Source organism: Trematomus bernacchii, unplaced genomic scaffold (assembly GCF_902827165.1).
Source record: "Trematomus bernacchii unplaced genomic scaffold, fTreBer1.1, whole genome shotgun sequence".
NCBI lineage: Eukaryota > Metazoa > Chordata > Actinopteri > Perciformes > Nototheniidae > Trematomus > Trematomus bernacchii.
The window spans coordinates 7,109,437-7,129,567 of NW_022987513.1; the positions used below are offsets into that span (position 1 = coordinate 7,109,437).

The 20,131-nt window shown below is 41.3% G+C and overlaps 1 protein-coding gene across 4 annotated transcripts in view; it reads left to right on the forward strand.

Annotated features, from left to right (window-relative positions):
• LOC117469273 (vacuole membrane protein 1-like) overlaps window positions 1-20,131 on the forward strand; it is a 64,695-nt gene that overhangs the window by 6,243 nt on the left and 38,321 nt on the right. For all 4 annotated transcript variants that reach the window (XM_034113704.1, XM_034113687.1, XM_034113678.1 and 1 more), the window contains 3 exons: window positions 1,299-1,389; window positions 2,723-2,833; window positions 19,249-19,494. In XM_034113704.1, coding sequence (XP_033969595.1) covers window positions 1,299-1,389; window positions 2,723-2,833; window positions 19,249-19,494 — 448 coding nt within the window. The remainder of the gene's footprint in view (window positions 1-1,298; window positions 1,390-2,722; window positions 2,834-19,248; window positions 19,495-20,131) is intronic.

A 20,131-nucleotide genomic window follows, 5' to 3' on the forward strand; every position in this document is an offset into this window, starting at 1 on the left:
GCTAAAACAAATTACGGCCAAAGATACTGTTAGCATTAGCAATAACAACAAACATTAGCTTCACACTGCTAGATAGCCAGATAATGCCAGCAGTGTGATGCTGATGTGAGAGGTCGCTTTATTAAAATTCTTACGTAAAAGAACATAAGAGTAATAGCAGGAAAATTGAAAACATTAGTACATAACACGTGTATCTTTGAGTCACTGGTACTTTAAATATTACAGCCTTAGTTGCTTTCTGTCACTGCTAGCTAAATTGCGATATTGAAATGCGTTAAGTTGTTGCACAACTGGTAACTGCGTAGTTAGCTTACTTTCTTAAAGCCTCTTATTAAAGGTGAGTTTGAGAAACCGGCTCGAGATACACTTTTTGTTATATTCCATGGAATGCTCTTAACATCCCGATAGCAATGAATATCTTAAGTGCTTTTTGACAAAAAATCCATAAAAAAATGTCATCTGTGGAAGCTGTAGTACTGTAAAAAGCACGACCAATCATTTTAGCCGGCCCGGCTAAAATAACTGGATGGCCTACCTGCCTGTCAGCCTTCCATCTGTGCACAAACTTATCTCGTGCCCTCATTGGTCATGTGTGTGTTGGAGGAGGGGCTCTGTAAGGAAGTAGCAGATTTCTTCCGGCTGTGTATTTTCAAAATCTAGCGCACTCAGCTGGTTTCTCCAAAATTACCTACCCCACCTTTAATACGTCCTCAAGTGTCTTTATTTTTAATTTAACCAGTGTGCCAACCATACCTTCCATGTACACATGCCTAATACACGTGTTTCAGTGGCACTTGGTATTTCAATATAGAGCTATCCCCACATTGTGGCCTCAACTGACAGCAAAGCTAAATTAAAACCTGCATATCCAGCCATTGACCTCAACATTTTATAATAATTATAAATAACATTACCGATGTTTCTCTTAAATCAATTATTATTTTTTAACATTCGACCACTAAAACCACAATTTTCTGTTGCCACAAGGGGGAGCTTTTGACCCATAGCTTCTATGTGTTTTACCAACTCGAATACTTATCCTACTGAACATATGCCACTCTTGTTTGTGTAACCTATGGTTGTAATGATTAATTCCCAACAGATGTCCACTGTTTTCCTCAAATTATACCTTTTCTTTCACTAATACTGCCTCATAATTACTTAAATGATTCCTCATCTTACTTCATCTGCCCTCAAACTTTATCTTCCCTACTCACCATCTTTCTTCTCTTGTTGTGCACCAAATCATCTATGCCTCCTTTGCATCCATCATTTTCCTCCTTTTTCTCTTCACCCAGGCTCTGGGAGCAAAGACAGACTCTGTTTGGACTGCTGATACTGCTTATCCTCCTCCTCGTTGCCTACAGTATTGAAGGAACACACCAGAAGGTGACTAAATAATGAAAAATGTTAGGCTGACATGAATCATACATTCTAGCTTTTTAAAGGGAGGCTATAGTGAACATTTTTTATTTATGTTGTGGTTACAGTTTCCTACCTTTTTCACTACCTTTATAGTGAATTTAATACACACACAGTAAGGAGCGCCTGTACCTACGAGATTGGAGCGGGTGAATATCGATTGAAGGGTTAGTTGTATGATTACTCCTTACCTTGTTAAAGTTTCCTTTAACCACACTCATGCACCACTAACGCTTTAATGCAGTCATTTACTATTTCTTAGGTTGTGCATAGTGACGGATGAAGTCAGATTATAATGCACATCATTTTTTATTGTAATATTGGGATTTGTTTCGCAGAATAAACATCATCTCTAGCAACTGTATGCCTGTCTGCACACATCAAGTTAGTTTAATTATTAACTTCCCATAAAGCACAGTGGTAGCTGCTAATCTCTTATGTCCGGGGCAAATTACTGGAGGTGTGACTGTGAACAAACTCTGACAAGAACTGACTCTGACTTTCCCTTTTTTGCCCACTTTTTTGGTTCTTTCCTGACATGTGCTGAAGTATTTTGAAACCCACTGCCATAAAACGTTTTTTTTCACAGTTTTACGCAGATACTCGGAAGTTGCGCAATCACTTCTCAATAACTTCACGTAACAATCGCCCAAGGCTGGCACTGCACTTTCCAGCAAGGGGAGACATGCAGTATGTGGTGTTTTTGTTTTGCTGGGTTTCCTGGGAAATGCAGTCTTCGGTCAGAGCCTCCCACACCCCCCGATCCCCTCCACCCCTCAGTCCCCTCACTTCTTCCCGTAATCTACTCACTCCGTGCTTCCTCCTGAAAATGACCTGCCTACGCTCAAGGGAGGAGGTGTAAACGGAGTGATGGATTGAGTGATAGTGGTGGATCAACAGGAAAAAGAGAAACATGGTGATAGACTGAATCTTGGCTTGCCTTACGTTATAGTTGTGTAAGAGCTGTCTGCCACCAATAAGAATAATGGTTCTGTTCTTCTGTCAGTGTGCTGAACACTCCTACCCTTCGGCTGTGTCCTCTAAACTCAACAACCTTTGTCTCGAAAGGTCTCTCTCACTCTCTCCCTCTCTCTCACTCTCTCCCTCTCTTTCTCTACCACTCACTTGCCCTCACCCACCCTTTTAAGTGCCCTCTGTTTTGCACACTTTCACTCTTACCTACTTTCACTCTGTCTCTTCCCTTCCCCTCCTCTCTGTGCCCCCCCTCCTTCTTGTTTTCCTCACTCTGTGCATGTGTCTCTGCCATGTGGTTGACCGTCCCTCTTTCTGGCCTCTGCAGTATGTGCTCTACATGGAGAAGAAGACGCTGTGGTGCGCCTACTGGGTCGGCCTGGGCATCCTCTCCTCGGTTGGTCTTGGCACCGGCCTTCACACCTTCCTTCTCTACCTGGTAAGACCATTTTTTTTTTCTGTGACTCCACAACAAGTTGTATGCCACTTTCACAGTGCAGTTATTCACTTGCCTGTGCATGTTTATGGCAGAGCTGAACACAAACACAGTCGCTGATGGTGTTGGTGCAGTGACGCAGTTCTGAAAAGACTTGTGTGTTGATGCTAGTGTTGTTAGGTTGTTGCTAAGGCTTTAGCAAGAGCATTATTAAAAGCTTTTGGAGGCTCCTTATGCATTTGCACATGCATACGGGAGTTCGTATGGGTTTGTGAGCGCATGCATTTCAAAGTGGGGTGGAGATGAATAGACGCTGTGGTAGCCGCACTGTTTTGACAGGCAGTCTAGGAACAATCGCACTCACTGACCCCTCTGACTGAGTGCACACAGGGATAGGAACACACTCTCTCCCCTTCTCTGGCTCACTCTCACCCTCTCTTACACTCCCTCATGTTACTTGTACTCTTTTTCTATGTCTCTCCTTTGCTTAGAACCCCCTTTTACTCCCCCCTTTCCTCTCTCTTCTGTTGTTACCCCCCAACTCTATCTGCCTCTGAGTGTTTTTGCTCCATTTCTAGAGAGGGGAGGTGTTGGGTCTCTAGTGATGAACAGATATGGATCCCAGAACATCTGCTTGCCCTCTCTGTCCATCTGTCATCAGAGAGTCCACTGTCACACTTTCATACCCTCGCCCTGTGGAGCTGAACTGGAAACATTGAAGTGTGTGTCCTCCACACTGCTGTTTTTAAAAGCCAAATTCTGGCGCTCCCAAATGTAATTTGAGAGCTTTTGCTACTCTCCCTGGCCCAGTTCATTTTCTCAGAAGGATTTGATGTACAATGTCACCCTCTAGTGAGCAAGGGTGCTACTGCAGGTTGTGGTGTCACTGGGTTCATGACAGAACTTGGTGCTCCTTGCTGGAGCTGCTGTTGTGCATATTTTATAGAGTTGCACTGATATCTTTTTTTTAAAGGTCGATACTGTTACAAAATCAGTTATCTTTAGATGTTATCTGTTTATAAATGATGTTCCTATGTAGATATTCAAATGAAGCTGTTTAAAATAATATATATGAATAATCTCACTTATAAGCATTCTGTGTTTCCCACCATATGTTCCAGTTGTGGGCTGAAATGCCTCCTAACTTCATTTACACCATGAAATTGCTATACAAATGGAAACCCTACAGGCATTAATAGAAGGAACCAGCATTTACCTGTGTACAACAATCCAAAATGATTAGATATTTATAAGTATGTGGTCAGCGAGGTTTGTATATACTTTGCAGATTAATGTCTTTAATTGGCTGATATTCATTCTTTAGAAAAAAAGTGTAGCTCAACATTGGCCTTTTTATCAGCAACCAATGCCGTAGCAGTTATATCAAGTTCCCTGCCTGATGTAGTATCTGATTCCTCTCTTCAACTCTGAGGTTAAACCACAAACAGGAAACACACATGACCTCAGAGAACTCTTATAATACATCTTGTTTTCTGTAGAAGCCTAAATGATTAAGAGTCATTTTGTCGAGCTGATGGTTCTGACAGATATGTATTTCTTTTTAGGTGATTATTTTTAAGATTATCTGTGGAGGGTGTAATGAACGGTGTCAAGTACCAGCAGACATGTAGTTCTATTTGGAGGAAATGGGACAGTTGTTGTAACTGGGTCAAACAATATCAGAACACTCGATACGAGGGCACGACTAACTTACAAGACTAACACTGTTTTTATTCCTGTCTATAAAACTTAATAATAGGCCTTAAATGAAATCCAGATTTGGACTTTGATTTGATTCCATGTCAACATTTGGAAAGAACACCACCACAGTTTCTCTGTAAACAGTATACAACTGCACCACCAGAGGTATACACAAGCTTAGTGGAGAAGTGCCACAATAAACTTTTATTGCACAGCTTCTTATCCCGTTTACAATTTGGTGAAAAACTTTCATTGTAGTTTCACTTTGGAAATCTCCCTCAAAGTAAAGAGCAAAGCTAAAACAATCAGTCAACAATTACTTGACTTGCACAAAAGTAACGGCAACAGTTAATAGCCACAATTCTCTGGTTCCTCCTTCTGAAATCTCAATAGTACATGGTTATCTTGTTTTTCTGTGATCTGTCTCCCTGGGAAATTGTAATTTGGACATTGTTTAATATTTTCTCACTTTATAGAATAATCAATAGTTGATTAAAAAAATCATTGCTGTATACTGCCCCACCTGATTGTTTCGGTCGCTAAAATGATTAGCTTCACATGATGTTTGTATACGATAGGGCTGTGCATCTTCACTGGTCTCACGATTAGATTAGATTACGATTATCCTGTCAACGATTTGATTCGATATCCTGATGCATCACGATGCATCACGATGCATAACAATGCGTTGCATCCTCAATTCTCTATATTACGGCACATGGCTTCTTTTTCATCAATGAATACATGCAGTAAGATAAATATGAACTTCCTTTTTATTATTTAGAAAGTGCGTCAGAAATCAATAACATAAATGTCTTGACATTAAATTATGAAGCATAATAAATCAATTGTATAGGTCTAGCCTCCCTATATCTGTGTGTGAAATTGTTCCATCCTCAAAAACAAAAAACTAATGCTTCTGCAGTCTAGCTGCAGCTTCTACTCAAAAAAGGACACTGAATGTCCTGAATGTGGCATCACAAACATGACTTGACAGGAGTATTTACAACAGCATATTAAAACAAAAATACTGCATGTGGGTGCTCACTTACATTCTCTGTCGTACTGTTACATTAATCCCATGATTGTAGGAGATTAAGTTAGCTTCATCATATCTCAATCAGTGATTAATTGAATAAACGTTATTGTCCAGCCGCGGCCGGAAGATCAGGAAGCAACGTTACTATGCTATAATCGATTATGTTCTGTTCATGCATCGATGCAGAATTGTCCACGTCCGCATCACGATGCATCGTAGAAACGATTAATTTCAACACCCCTAGTATACGACCTATTTTATTGCTATCAACAGTCAGTAGAGGGTGCCAGTGGTTTTGAGATGAAAATCCTATAAATCGTAAACATAATTGCTGACTTATTGAAGATGTGTATCATTGTACACTATTCATACACATGTGTATAACATGTTGTACATAATATTGATACCCAGTTTCGATATTGTATTCACTATAGCAGAATATCATTTTTTTCTCATTGGGAATAGTCAACCATTAAACTAGTAACACGTAGTTTACACTCTTCTCCAGTTGTTATAATAGCATTACCTCTTCAGCTTGTTAGGTATTGCTACCTCTTTGTAAGGTGTACTTACTTTCAAGGTCCTCTGTAGTGCTTTGTCACATGACATAACATGTGACATTAGTGTTGTCATATGAGCAGAGCAGTGGTTCTCAACTGGTGGGTCGCGACCATAGACTGTATATATAAATGGACGTAGGGTCCGTGACGTCACCCATAGGATTCTGCAGAGTTGCCGAGAAGCCCTTAGTAGGTGGAGTCGGCCACTAACGGCTCGACAGTGACGTCAGAGTCTAACTCCCGCCTGCTCCAGCCTGATCCAAATAAGGGCAAAGAGGCGGGACCTGCTGCTGAAGCACAAGGCGGGGCTCCAAGCTCCCGATCTAGCTAGGCTAACATGCTCACATGCTCATGCTCACTTAATAAGCCTTGTTCAACATAATTTCTTTAGCTAATACTACAGCGGGCTGCAGGCGAACCAAGTCCGCGTTTCGCTGCATTCCTTGAGCTCCAGTTATAATGCCGGACTCCGCCACCGGGACGCTGGAGCTAACGGAGCCGCAGGGGGCTAGCTAGCTCCCTGCAGCTCCGGCTGGCGGACTCCGGTGGCCACCACTGGGATAATTGGGTCCCCTTTTAACATTTGCTCCTGTTTAGCATTATGGGCGTCATAGCCATAGACTATAAAAGTCTTACCCAAGGCTGAATCATAAACTAAACTGTATATATATATATATATATATATATATATATATATATATATATATATATATATATATATACATGTATAAAGGGTTACGTCCTTAGCTGGCCAAAAAGCTATATAACAAGCTAAGCTAACAAGCACACAAACACCTGCTAACATGATAATATTATCATTTTACTCAACGAAAAAAGCTGAGAGTAGACTTCTTGGAAGTTCTGTTAGTACATTCAACCGCACAGCACGACATTTTAATTGTCTGGTATTTGTAACAACATTCCCTAAAAGGCACAATCACCACGAACACGGCTAAAGGGTCAAGTACAGTAACTACAACTAGCTAACGTTGAGCCTAGCAGAGTGGACAAGTTGCTGTTAGCTGACAGTGAGGCACGTACCTGTCCATCAAAGTGACCACGCCCTAATTTATGCAAGAACTTTAAGACCTAATATAAATAAAAGGGTCGCGTTATAAAACAATTCACTCAACAATTAATAATCATTAAGGTGGAATCTAACTATATCCTGAATAATTTGTATTGCATCCAGGGGTAGAAACATGTTTATTTCTGCTGTAAAGTTGGGCATTTTAACATTGGGGTCTATGGAAATTCCTCCTTTCTGCAGTCATCGCCTATCGGCCAATAGATGAACTGCAGTTTGTGGCACTTCCTTATTGGCGTCCCGGCTCTGCCCCAGAGTTTGCCGCTTGGTCGCAACCCAAAAGTGGGTCGCGGACCCGTTTCGAGTGGGTCGCAGATGTGTGAGTGAAGAAATTATTAATTTTTTTCTTCACTCACACATCGGCGACCCACTTTTTTTTTTTTTGGGAAATAAGTCAAACTTTTATTTTGAAGGCCCGATTTTCTAACGCTGTGCATGCAGTAGGCGTTGGACTGGAAGTACCGGAGACCATAAACGGTTTTGAAAACTTCTGTCACGTAGTGATCATCATGTTTTTTCGAGTCCTCTGGCCAATCAGAATCAAGATTGTTGCCGGAAGTCCCCACGGAGAATAACTTTGCGGTAGAACTATTCTTTATACATCCATGGGTACAACTTCAGATAAAAATCAACACATAATGAAATATGACCCCCGGTTTGATTATTGACAGGTCACAGAACAATGGGAGCTATCTACCCTACCCACAATTTAAAGTAAGTCACACAGACTATCTCCTCTTTGCTCTTCTCTCTGTGTGGAGCAGCAAGTTCAGCTGTCAGAACAAAGTGAAAAACAAACAATGGCATAAAATATTATTAATATGTCGGGTAGTAATAGATTTATTTATTTTCTTCTCAGAGTGTACCAGAATGCGTAGTTTATATGTTAGTATTTCTAAAAATCTCCTGGGGGAGAATCACCCCGGACACCCTTTTTGGGGTTGGGTTTTCAGCACGTGTGCCTTTTTATGTTATACAGTTCAGCTTTGATTCCATCATCTCATTAAACCTTATTTAAAAGCATTATTTAGTTCTGTGAAGGGATATATGCACTGTACTTCACTTTAATTAATAATGTATGCTGAAAAGCGTATATATTACAGCACGATTTTTTGTTGAATAGATTTCAGTGGTTCAAAATTTCGAACCACTGCTCTAGAGTCACCAACAGAGGGGGGTGCAAAGCCAGTAACCGGAACAATTCCAGTCAATGAAGCTGGAGCAGAAGTGGCAGCTCAATGTTCAGTGACGGGGCGATGGCTGTCCCGTGTCTCCTCTCTGTGCTCGCATCCCGCTGAGACTGCGGGAGATCAGACTGGTTATTGGAGAAACATAAAACACTGCAACTCAAGCGTGTAGAAGGAAAAAAGCACACTTTTTGGCACACCATCAAGTGTATTTTATCCAGCTGCTCTGAGGGAGGAGGTTGTGGGTGGGTGCTTATAATACAGACCATGAAAACAATAAAATCATGCAGGAGCAGGAGAGATCTCATTTCATCAGGGGCTGTGGAGGCGAGGACCGGTACACACATGTGCACACTGAGTCCTGCACCTGTGTGTCTATCTGCCATACTAATTAGAAAATACTACAACCACGAATGGGACTCTTTTTCACCCTACTTAGCTTTTTTAAGTATTCAAGAGTGTCACTGCACTCCATAAAACCTCTTTTAACTGAGAAGGGGTTAATGATGAGTGTGACGATTGAAAGCTTGGGAATGCTGTAAATGTTTTAGAAGAGAGCTCATCTGAGTCATCCACCATTAAATTACTCTGGGTAATGGCTATTGCCATTAAGTCATTATGGGCAGCATGAAAATTGTTGTGCTTAAATAGCAACAAAGAATTAAAGTCATAATTGAAGCTGCGCATGTTGCTGTTTATATAATAGAAACTAGGGTAGTCTTTTTTTCTAAGTTAGAGGTGTACATGTTGGTTCTTTCTCGAAGCATGGTTTTCAGCAGACACTTGGGCAAACAAAATGCAATCTTTTTGGATAATGAAAACTCTAGCACCGTGTTTAAGAGTCATGATTTACAGTGTCTTGTCTTTCAAAAAATGGCAAATTCTGTAGTTTTCTATATTCAGTTTCTTTTAGGATTGCTAAATTATAGGTTGAAGGGGTGGCTTGTATAGAATATACAGAGTTTCCCTTACAAACCCCCTGAAATTAAGTTTTGGCTGTTGCCAATTACCAGGAGCTTTAATTAGCCCTAACTATCGCTGTGAGCGCAGAGCAGGTCTGAGAGTGAAGCTTCCACACACGTCCGTAAAGCGATCGACGCATATGCCGTTATCAGTGGTGGAGGAAGTGCTCACATCCTTTAACAGAGTGACATTACTTATGCCACTCTGTAAAAGTACTGTTACAAGTTGTTTAAAATGTTTCTTAAGTAAGAGTATGTTAGTACAAACAGGAAAATGTCCCTGTGACTGTTATGTATTATATAATTATTTTATAGCTTTCTTATTCTTTAACATATAAGCAGCTTTCTGCTGTTGTAGTTGGTTAAGGTGGAGCTAATGATTGTTTTATTTATAGATTAATCTACTAATATTTTTACTATTATTATTATTATTATATTTGATCACAATTTTACATCGCACTTATTTTTTTTATCCAACCAACTGTCCCAAACCTTAACAGTATATATTTTTTTAAATAATAAAAAAACAAACTGAATGTTTTCTTATTTCAGAAGCTGGAACCATTATTATTATTTTCATAAAAAAGACTCTGACGATCAATATAGTAGTAGTACGTTTTTGTCAATCGACTAATGGTAATATCTGTTCTTGTAAAAAACATAATGCTTTATTAACTCGTGTTTTTTCTCCTGTTAAAGCCATTATTTGTAAAGTTGTTAAATAACCAATGCTAGCAAATAAATGGTGTGAAGTCAAAGCTCAACTTAGTTGCTTCCCACCGCTGGCCGTTAGAAACAGTCCGCGCACACATTCACAGTCTGACAAGAACATGTGGGTGAGGGAAACTCAGTCAAAGCATGGCTTGGTATCAGACAAAGGACAAATGTATGTGTGTGTGTGTGTGTGTGTAGGACACTTCTCCTTACTCAACTGACCATTGTGTGGCTTTTAGCCTTGCTTCAACCCCAGAAACAAACAATGGTGCACCTCACAGAGACAGAAACCTGGCTGCTTTGTTTTATTTGTGACTCACATGGTCCTACTACTCGTATGCCCTGGTCGAAATGTTCCACTACTCCCAAATGTTGTGGTACTTCTTTTTACAGTGACGTGATAAGAGAGTTGTTTCTGTACTCAGAGCTAATAATGCTCCTGGTCGGCTCTTTTGAAAGGGTTGTAAATACTCTCATGGGTGTGGACTGTTTATATAACATTGTATCGATTCAGAATGTCCTTGACTTAGCCGTACATGCTTTCTGTGACAAACATGACTCAACATAGAATAATTGCTCCTCTGCTCACCAAAGTGTGTGAATTGATACCACACACGTATGTTGCCCGGATCATGAGTGACACATCAGGATCATGTTCAGTAGTTCTTTGGAAAGCTACTCCTGACTCACCACTGGCTGGCAGTAACGGATCTGTTGCTCTAACTGCAACACCTCTTAAATTCGATTTGAAGCCATTCATTTTTAACTACATCTAGATAGTGTGTCAGAACTTTATCGCCTGGATTTGATCCTCTCACTACTGAACATGCAGTATCACTAACGTACCATAAAGATACGATGGTTGGCAATTTTACAGTAGTAAGTCATGGATCTGCAGCTGCTTGTGAGGGGGAATCTCACTTTGGGTATGGATATGATATACCACGAGAGGAATATTATTTCCTTTTGCAAAAAGAAGAGTTAAAAAAACAACACAAATGCCTTCATCTATGAATTTAAATATATTAGATAAGTAAAGTTAACAGTTAATTCAATCAGTATATTGAAATCCTCATGAGGTTGCCCAAATGTCTTTTGACTTACTCATCTTCAACTCTTTCAAAGATGAATACCAGAGAGATGTGTAAATGGTGTGTGTGTGTGTGTGTGTGTGTGTGTGTGTGTGTGTGTGTGTGTGTGTGTGTGTGTGTGTGTGTGTGTGTGTGTGTGTGTGTGTGTGTGTGTGTGTGTGTGTGTGTGTGTGTGTGTGTGTGTGTGTGTGTGTGTGTGTGTGTGTGTGTGTGTGTGTGTGTGTGTGTGTGTGTGTGTGTGTGTGTGTGTGTGTGTGTGTGTGTGTGTGTGTGTGTGTGTGTGTGTGTGTGTGTGTGTCTTCCATTTAAAGTGATGTTTAAAACTCAGTTAATGGGGCTCATTCACTGGCGCTTCCACAAACAACAACCAACAGAATTATTACATTCAAATGAAGTACATTATTCAAGTTTACATTAACTTTGGATAATAACACGGGAGAAAGGAGCGGAAGCGCTCTCTTTTCCTCTCTCTCCCTCCACTGACAGCCTGTCAGTATCTGTCTCATGCAGCTCACTGATCCAGTAATGAGTGACCCGACAGTGAAGAATAAACATATTTATAACTAGTTTAGCTTGTTCCAGAGGTAGATAAAATAGCTGTGTTAGGTCTAACTCTAATTAGTGTGTGTTCTGCTCCGCTCACCGGTCCGTCACAGCGGGTGGAGCTGCAGGATTTCTGCTTCACACACGTTGCATACCGCTATTTTACTGTCTTTTTCGGAAACCTTAAAATACTGCCAGACCGGTGAAGCCATTTTGGCGAGCTTGTTTTGCCGCGCAGAGAAAAGTGTCATGTATTTTACGTCATGTGATCGGCTCTCCCGATCGCCATTTATAGAGAGCACCGATCGATCGGCAGAGAGTGAATATCGATCGACGGCCGATCGATCGGAGCATCCCTAGTCTTAACTGTCACACCTCAGCCATCCGAGGCAAGCGTCTGTCTTTTTTTTTCTCGAGGCCCCAGGAGTATACCAATAATACCAAGTACAATAACCTATCACACACACACACACACACACACACACACACACACACACACACACACACACACACACACACACACACACACACACACACACACACACACACACACACACACACACACACACACACACACACACACACACACACACACACACACACACACACACACACACACACACACACACACACACACACACAGCTTACCATCGCGGGCCAGAAGCCAGTCTGGAAAAGCACCAACACGCCTGCCAGAACAAGCCAAACCAAACCAGTGTGCTGCTGGCAGACTGCAGGTGTTCAGTTTATTGAAAAAATAGTTTTGTAATGAAGTTTCTCCATAAAAGCCACACATGCCTGTCACGCCATCACACACCCTCAGGTAGGCACAGAACCATCACCAGGCCATCATTCTATGCACAATATTACGCCCAATAAACTGAACAACAGAGTAAAAACATCAAAACAAAAACAAAAAATTTGAATTAAGGTAATCTTAAACTACAAAAATAAATACCGACACTGGGTGAGTTGATTTATTCTTACATAATGATTACTATATTTGCTAGTCAAGCTCTTTTTTTCACTTTCCTAGCATGATAGCGAGCTATGCTTCTTGTGTCACTTAGTAAATACTGTATATTACCATAACGATAATTATAAGTGTTAGTTTCTTCGTCCAGATAAGGTTAGGCTATAAATATATTAACTGGTTGTGAAAACGTCATGTATCAATATTGATATTTCTCAAATGTTAAGTGATTGCAAATTAACAAAACATATTCCCATTTCATTTTCGTTGTAGTTTATATACAATGAAGTTATCAAATGTTCTATTGTACATTAATTACAATATCACTTTCAAACAGTTTGGATTGAAAGTGATATATTTTCAAGTGTATGGACCATGCTCGGTGGGGGGTCAGAGTGTGACTGTCTGCTAGACAGGGTGAGGTTTCTGAAGATGAAGTCATATGGTGAAACCACATGGATAAATCACTGAGACCAGCCCCTCAAACCTCCAGCTGCTGTGTGTGTGTGTGTGTGTGTGTGTGTGTGTGTGTGTGTGTGTGTGTGTGTGTGTGTGTGTGTGTGTGTGTGTGTGTGTGTGTGTGTGTGTGTGTGTGTGTGTGTGTGTGTGTGTGTGTGTGTGTGTGTGTGTGTGTGTGTGTGTGTGTGTGTGTGTGTGTGTGTGTGTGTGTGTGTGTGTGTGTGTGTGTGTGTGTGTGTGTGTGTGTGTGTGTGTGTGTGTGTGTGTGTGTGTGTGTGTGTGTGTGTGTGTGTGTGTGTGTGTGTGTGTGTGTGCTTACCACCCACTTCTACCCCCTACCCCCCCCTAACCCTTTTCTGTCTCTGCTCCATCACTGGCCTTAGCCCAGGGTCCTCTTACCTCCCTCAGAGATCCTGACATGGGCTTCTTTCTAACGAACTGACCTCTAATGTTTGTCCTGCTTTGCCTCCAGCAGTCTCCCACCGTAAGAAGCGGTTAACAGGTTATGCTAGCGGGACCGTGTCTAATGTGCTTAAATGGCCCTTGACAGCCACAGCGACCTGTTAATGACTGGACCGTCCTGTGGTCGTGGCCGCACTGCACTGGTCAGTTTATGGTAACCCATTAAAGCCTGGTTTGGGGATTCAGAAGCAACTACATTTGGCGCTATAAAATAACAAGCAGAGTCTATCCCATGAAGAGTGGCAGGATGATTATCGGCTGCACCGCCCGGGTCTCATAATAACAAATAATAAAGGGGATTTGATTGAATTTAATACACTTTTTTTTTTATTATAAATGAATACAAAAAATAGCTATTCAAGTTACAGGCTTGGCAAATATCAGTGTTTTTTTTTAAGATCACACTTTTAATCTAAAAGTCAAGTGCCAGTGTGTAAAAATTGATGGTTTTTTGAAATTTGATGTGGTGTGTGATAAAATGTCATTATGAATGCCTTCACTCTATTGCATCTAGTTATAATTTAAAATGTAAGAGGCCCCTATCTGCACAAGCTGCATATAAAAGTACTGATACATTATACTGTGAGTGAGTTTCTGCTGCCCTCATTTTACCAATTTAAAGCTTTTATCATATATATTGAATGTAAAAAATAATAATTTAAAGCAAGCTTGACAGAGACTCTTTTTAGACTTGACATTAACATGTGCTGAGTGATCTGATCACTGGTGGACAGCTCTAAGGACCAACTACCCAATGGTAGCCCTTTGCGTATGGAAGAAATATTTAGTCATTTGCTGGTTTGGCCTTCTTTATTTTTGAAAGTATTTCTCCCATCTCCAACAGAATCAGCCAAGATTGAATCTTGTGTTTTGGGTGTTATCATAAAGTTGGTCATGTTTCTGTGTATTTGTTGTGACGCTACCATACCACCCCGTCTGCTCTCATGCCCGGCTTTTGTTGGAGCTTTGACCGCTGCGGTTGCCTGGAAACGGTGTTGGCGGCGTTGAGGTCTCAGGGGGATGCCGGTAGACGTTATATTTATAGTTTCAGAAAAATCTATCATTACATTACATTACATTTCATTTAGCTGACGCTTTTATCCAAAGCGACTTACAATTACCAATTACAGGGACATTCTCCCTGTAGTAACTAAGGACTAAGTGGTGGTGTTCCTGGCGGGATTTGAACTCACAACCTTCCGATCTTCAGCCCACCTCACTATCCATTAGACCACCACTATCAGAAAATGTAACATATTACACACATACCACCGCCAGGCAGAGAAAGGTATCAGCCCATTAACAAATACTGTAGGCAATGCTTTTCATTGGTCATCGCATATTTCTGTAATAATATATGATTTAGGTCAAAGTAAAAACTGCAATGTGGGTACATGCACAACACAGACTATAAAATAATAAGTAAATATGAAAGCTATATGTAGATTTGTGTTTAGAGAGATTTTGCCCTAACGAGCACAGTATAAGTGTTCTTCTGGTCCATATATTTGTTACAAATCTGATGCTACTGCGATGACCATATTGACTCAACTAAATGAATGACTGCAAAACAATTCCACTGGTTCTTTAGGACCAGAGAGGGAGGTAGACAGTCCGTGTCAGTAGCTCATCTCAGAAGCAGCTATTGACCAACCAGCTTTCACTTCCTCTGTCAGTGGGCACACTGTTGCTTATGTTGTCCGTGCTTTGACACTGAGAGGAACCTCCTTTCCGTTGATGTGCCTAAGCAACTGCCATTTCATGGATAAAAGATTAAGGAACAACTCACTACACATCAAAAGTAATTTGGGGGACGGGAGGTAATTTAACTCAATGTTCTGAACATAGTTTTAACGATCTGCCATTGAAAAAACCATTGCTCTCCTGATGGTTTTCATTTTACGTCTTTGTGTTGGTTCCCAAAAAGGCCTTCATGTTGGTGTATGACGTTTTCCTGTCATAGGTTACCAAACATTTTTTTGCATTCCTTCATGTCACATAAAAGTACAATTGAACTCTGAGCTGATACAAAAATATACGAGGTAAATTAGTAGCAAGTAAATCTTTCTGCAGAAAAAAACCCCTTAAAGATCCACTTTAAATATGAGGATGCAATTTTGAATGAGAATCAAGCTACAGGAGGTCCTATGAGTCGTAGTACTGTTTATATATTGTTCACACACACTTTATTACCACACCTAAACTGTGTGTGTCTCCTCGGAGTCTGCATGCAGATTTACTCATACGCAGGATCGGGGATCCCTCTCGTTTTGGAAGCCAGGCGTTGGTTCCTACCACAGGAATGCCAGCAATGTGGCCTCCATTGTGGATCCCATCGGTCAGATAGACAAGCTTTGTGCCTCTGTATGTACTGATGGCAAACATCATCCACATTTGGCCCATCTCAAAGTAGACACAGTTAAGAGGTGAATCAGCATACACACAGGAACCCTCACTACGATGTGCTTATAGTAATATAACATGGAACAATGGTTTCTTTAGAAATGATTCATCATCTGTGTCTTTTTAGGAGATGAAATGTGTCTTTGTGTGCCTGTGTGTCATCAAGTCAGAAACAAAATGTGCTAGGGCCCTACCTGGATGTTGTGGGCTGGGCTGCACATTAATTGTGAGTCACTTGGACAACATGAGAGGACTGGGGTTTTTGTGTAAGGTGAGACGCAGTGACAAAGCATTAGACACAGAGAGAGAGCAGGTACTCTGAGGCACGCAACACTCTCTGTTGGCAGGCTGTCTGCGTGTGTTTGGTTAACACACCACCTGAGATAGAGCGGTGTGAGCAAGAGAAATAGAGTGTTTTTTGATTACACAAACTTCTTTGTGAGGAGTCTCTGTGTGTGTGCATGCATGAAGTGTGTGTGGGTGTCAGGGCAGTGTGAACTCTCCAGTGGGGAGGATGTGAGGCTGGGGAGTATCCAGTCTGTCTGGGTCAGTGCTGGGAGTTTTGTGACTTTTCCTTCTGGGTCACTTAAGATTTTTCCACTTGTCTTCTGATTTTGTAGGGAAACAAGTGTGTGAACATGTGTGTTTTCTCTTTAAGTCCTGGCAGTGTTTTTATTTTTTATTATTGTAAAAACGACTGCCTGCTTAGCGTTTCTGTGCCAATGGAAACTGATCTCTTTCTTCTAAAGGGAGTCATTGCCTACTATAAGTTCTAAACTTGTTAAATATGGAACCAGTCTCAAATAGTAAGAAATGAAAATAAATTAGTATCTTTTCATTGACATTAAAACACTGCTGCCTCCTGTCCTGTCATGTCCTGCTTTGTCGCAAGCAGCTCTGGAAGTTTTAGGCCCACCCCGGGTTTGCCAGATTGCTTTGGTGGATTTGGTACATTGCGTGATTACAAACTGCCCATGTGCGTCACAGGGAGCACCCTTGTTTCACAAACATACGCATTAGTGTAAACACATAGAAAAGACAGAGTACGAAGGGCCGCCTACATACACAGACCTGCCTTTATTTGCTGGGATCACATTAGTGTTACTGACTTGTTTTATAATCTCTTGCATTTAAGATCCATCCAGATCATTGTTCATTGATCATGCAAAGTTATATGGCCTCCTCCTCCTGACTGGATCCTGTTATGTAATAAACTTAATGAAACATCGTGAATCACTCAGACCCCAACATGTCATAATGATGAGTCAGTGTAAAATGTCTAAGTGCCATTTGTACAAATTAGGGATGCTCCGATCGCCAATTTTGGGGCCGATAGCCGGAATCAGTATCGGCCGATACCGATCGCCGATCCGATCGAGTGGGCGGGGCCTATAGGGATCTTCCATTTAAAGTGATGTTTAAAACTCATTTAATGGGGCTCATTCACTGGCGCTTCCACAAACAACAACCAACATCATTATTACATTCAAATGAAGTACATTATTCAAGTTTACATTAACTTTGGATAATAACACGGGAGAAAGGAGCGGAATTGCGCTCTCTTTTCCTCTCTCTCCCTCTCTCTCTCATCTCATGCAGCTCGCTGATCCAGTAATGAGTGACCCGACAGTGAAGAATAAATAAACCCTTGTTTCAGGGTTTGAATAAGAACAGAAAGCTGGCAGCTAAATAAACGCCACACATCAGAAATCCAACACGCTTTCTCTTCCTTCCTTGGATTCCTCTGTTTTCTCACTGGAAGGCTTATTGAAGTAAGAAAATAAACAAGAGTCAGAAATGTAAAGCAAACAAGGCTCTTTTAAAGAGAGCGGCTCCTTAGGTATGCTAATTTCGCAATCTTACAACAAATCAGTCATGGGGTTATTGCCTGTGTGCGCCAGAGTTTCCGTTAGAATATTTTTTTGCCGGTCAACATGTCCGTTAAAGTTGAAATCTTCCAGACAAAATGAGAAAGGTGCCGGTCAAAGGTCTTCTTTGTTATTTATTGAGCTTTAAAACAAATTGATATGATTCGATATTAAACAAACTAATTATAGTAGATTAACTACATTATTCAAAAGTGTACAGTAACTTATAACAACACGGGAATAATAAACGGAGCGCTCTCTCTCTCTCCTGACAGCCCGTCAGTATCATGCAGCTCGCGGATCCAGTAAGAGTGACCCGACGGTAAAACTAAACATATCTATAACTAGTTTAAGTAGTTTGAGAGGTAATTAAAATAGCCAAGTGTGATTTTCTAACCTGAAGTGTGTGTGTTGCTCAGCTCACCGCTGCAGGTGATCATGCAGAGCTGCGTGTCGACTCGTCAGCAGCAGCCGATCTCTCTCTCCCGTCAGATTAGACTTCACTCGCGTTTATGTCCATATCGATCAGATCTAGCTAGTTCTAGCTAATGATATGACTACCTGCTTATCAAGACACCTAAACAATAAGCGTCAACCGGGTGAGGCCGCAAAGTATAGCGCATGTTAGACATTAGAATTGACTCTTCTTGTCTGTCACATACTATTCTTGTCTGTCACATAAGCGGCGCAACTGATGCGGTATTGTGCTAAGGGGAAATTATTTTGACCGGAGATATTTAGATTTGCCAGTCTTCAGCATATTTTACCGGTCAAAGTCCGGTAATTACCGGCTAACGGAAACTCTGGTGTGCGCACTCGGTTGTGTGTGTAGGTGTGTGGTCACCCCCTGTGTTTTAGCTTGCCATTCTTATTCTTTGATATCTTCAAGATTCATTTCTAAAGTGAATGTGTGTATAGACATTAATGTGTGTGTGGTGAGTGTGTACACCCCCTAGCTCTGGTTTCCATTTTTGACTGTTTCCACCTGCAGCCCTCCACTTTTTATCCAGTTACATATCCGCAGTAAGCTTTGAATCTGCATAATCATAGTTATGTTTTTTCTCCATTTCCTAACGACCTATTTCACTCCTAACGAAAGTAAAGGCTCATTCACTCGTGACGTTTGTTTGTAGTTCAAAGCAGAAGAAGAGTCCCACTGCTATTCAGGAGATTCAGCCTAGATACTGGCCTATATAACTTTCTTCATGTTAACAATCAGTGTTTGAGTCATTCCTGTCACTTTCTCCACATGACAAAACAAAGGGGTCTTCCCCTGACTCAAAACTACTTCCAACAGGTGCACTCATACCTCCCACTCATGTTTTCTTCTTTATCTTTTTCTCTCCCTGTCACTATCTCTGTTTCCCAGGGACCACACATAGCATCAGTGACTTTGGCAGCCTATGAGTGTGGCTCGGTGGATTTCCCCGAACCGCCCTATCCAGACCAAATCATCTGTCCCCAGCAGAGTGCACCGGCAGCAGGGTCTGATGCTGCTGAGCAGGTGGGCGTGGAGGCTGCGGGGGAGGGAGGGTTGGTGGAGACAGCTGCCATCCAGGGAAGCATCTCTCTCTGGACCATCCTCTCCAAAGTGCGCCTGGAAGCTTGTATGTGGGTGAGTGCATGTTACACGCTGGCATTGGACACTGCAGGCCGCAAAAGCTGAAGAGCTTTTATAAACATTTCTCATTGTGCAGTTTTGGTCGCAGTTTGAATTGACCTTGCACACTGACCACAGCTGGGACCAGTATTCAGAGTGTGTGCTATGAAATATCTACTTTATGTCAGTTCCTCATGCACTAAGAGAAATTATTTTGTTTTCTGACTCACCACCATGCATGTTTGAATTTATCCAGTGGGTTTTTATAAGGTGCCATTAGACCGAGGGAGGTGGAAACATAAAACCTACCAAAATTGAAGGGGCCGTATCAAACTAAGCATGCGAAGAACTTCAAATTAGGTTAACAAGTCATACCGTGAATTTTTACTGACTTACCATGCAACTGTGGTTATTGAATGGCAGAAAATGGTGAACATGTGATCCTCAATTGGACTCCCTTGTTTTCTACAGAACATAATGACATCACTATGTAACACTTGCTCTTCTATTGGCTAGCGCTTCAACAAATTGTAAGTGATAGGCTAAAGGGCGGGACATCTCTCAGCGAGCGTCCAATCACAACAGAGCCGGCCAGTTTACCAATCAGAGCAGACTTGGCACTGATTTCAGACAGAGGGTGGAAAGAGGTGCT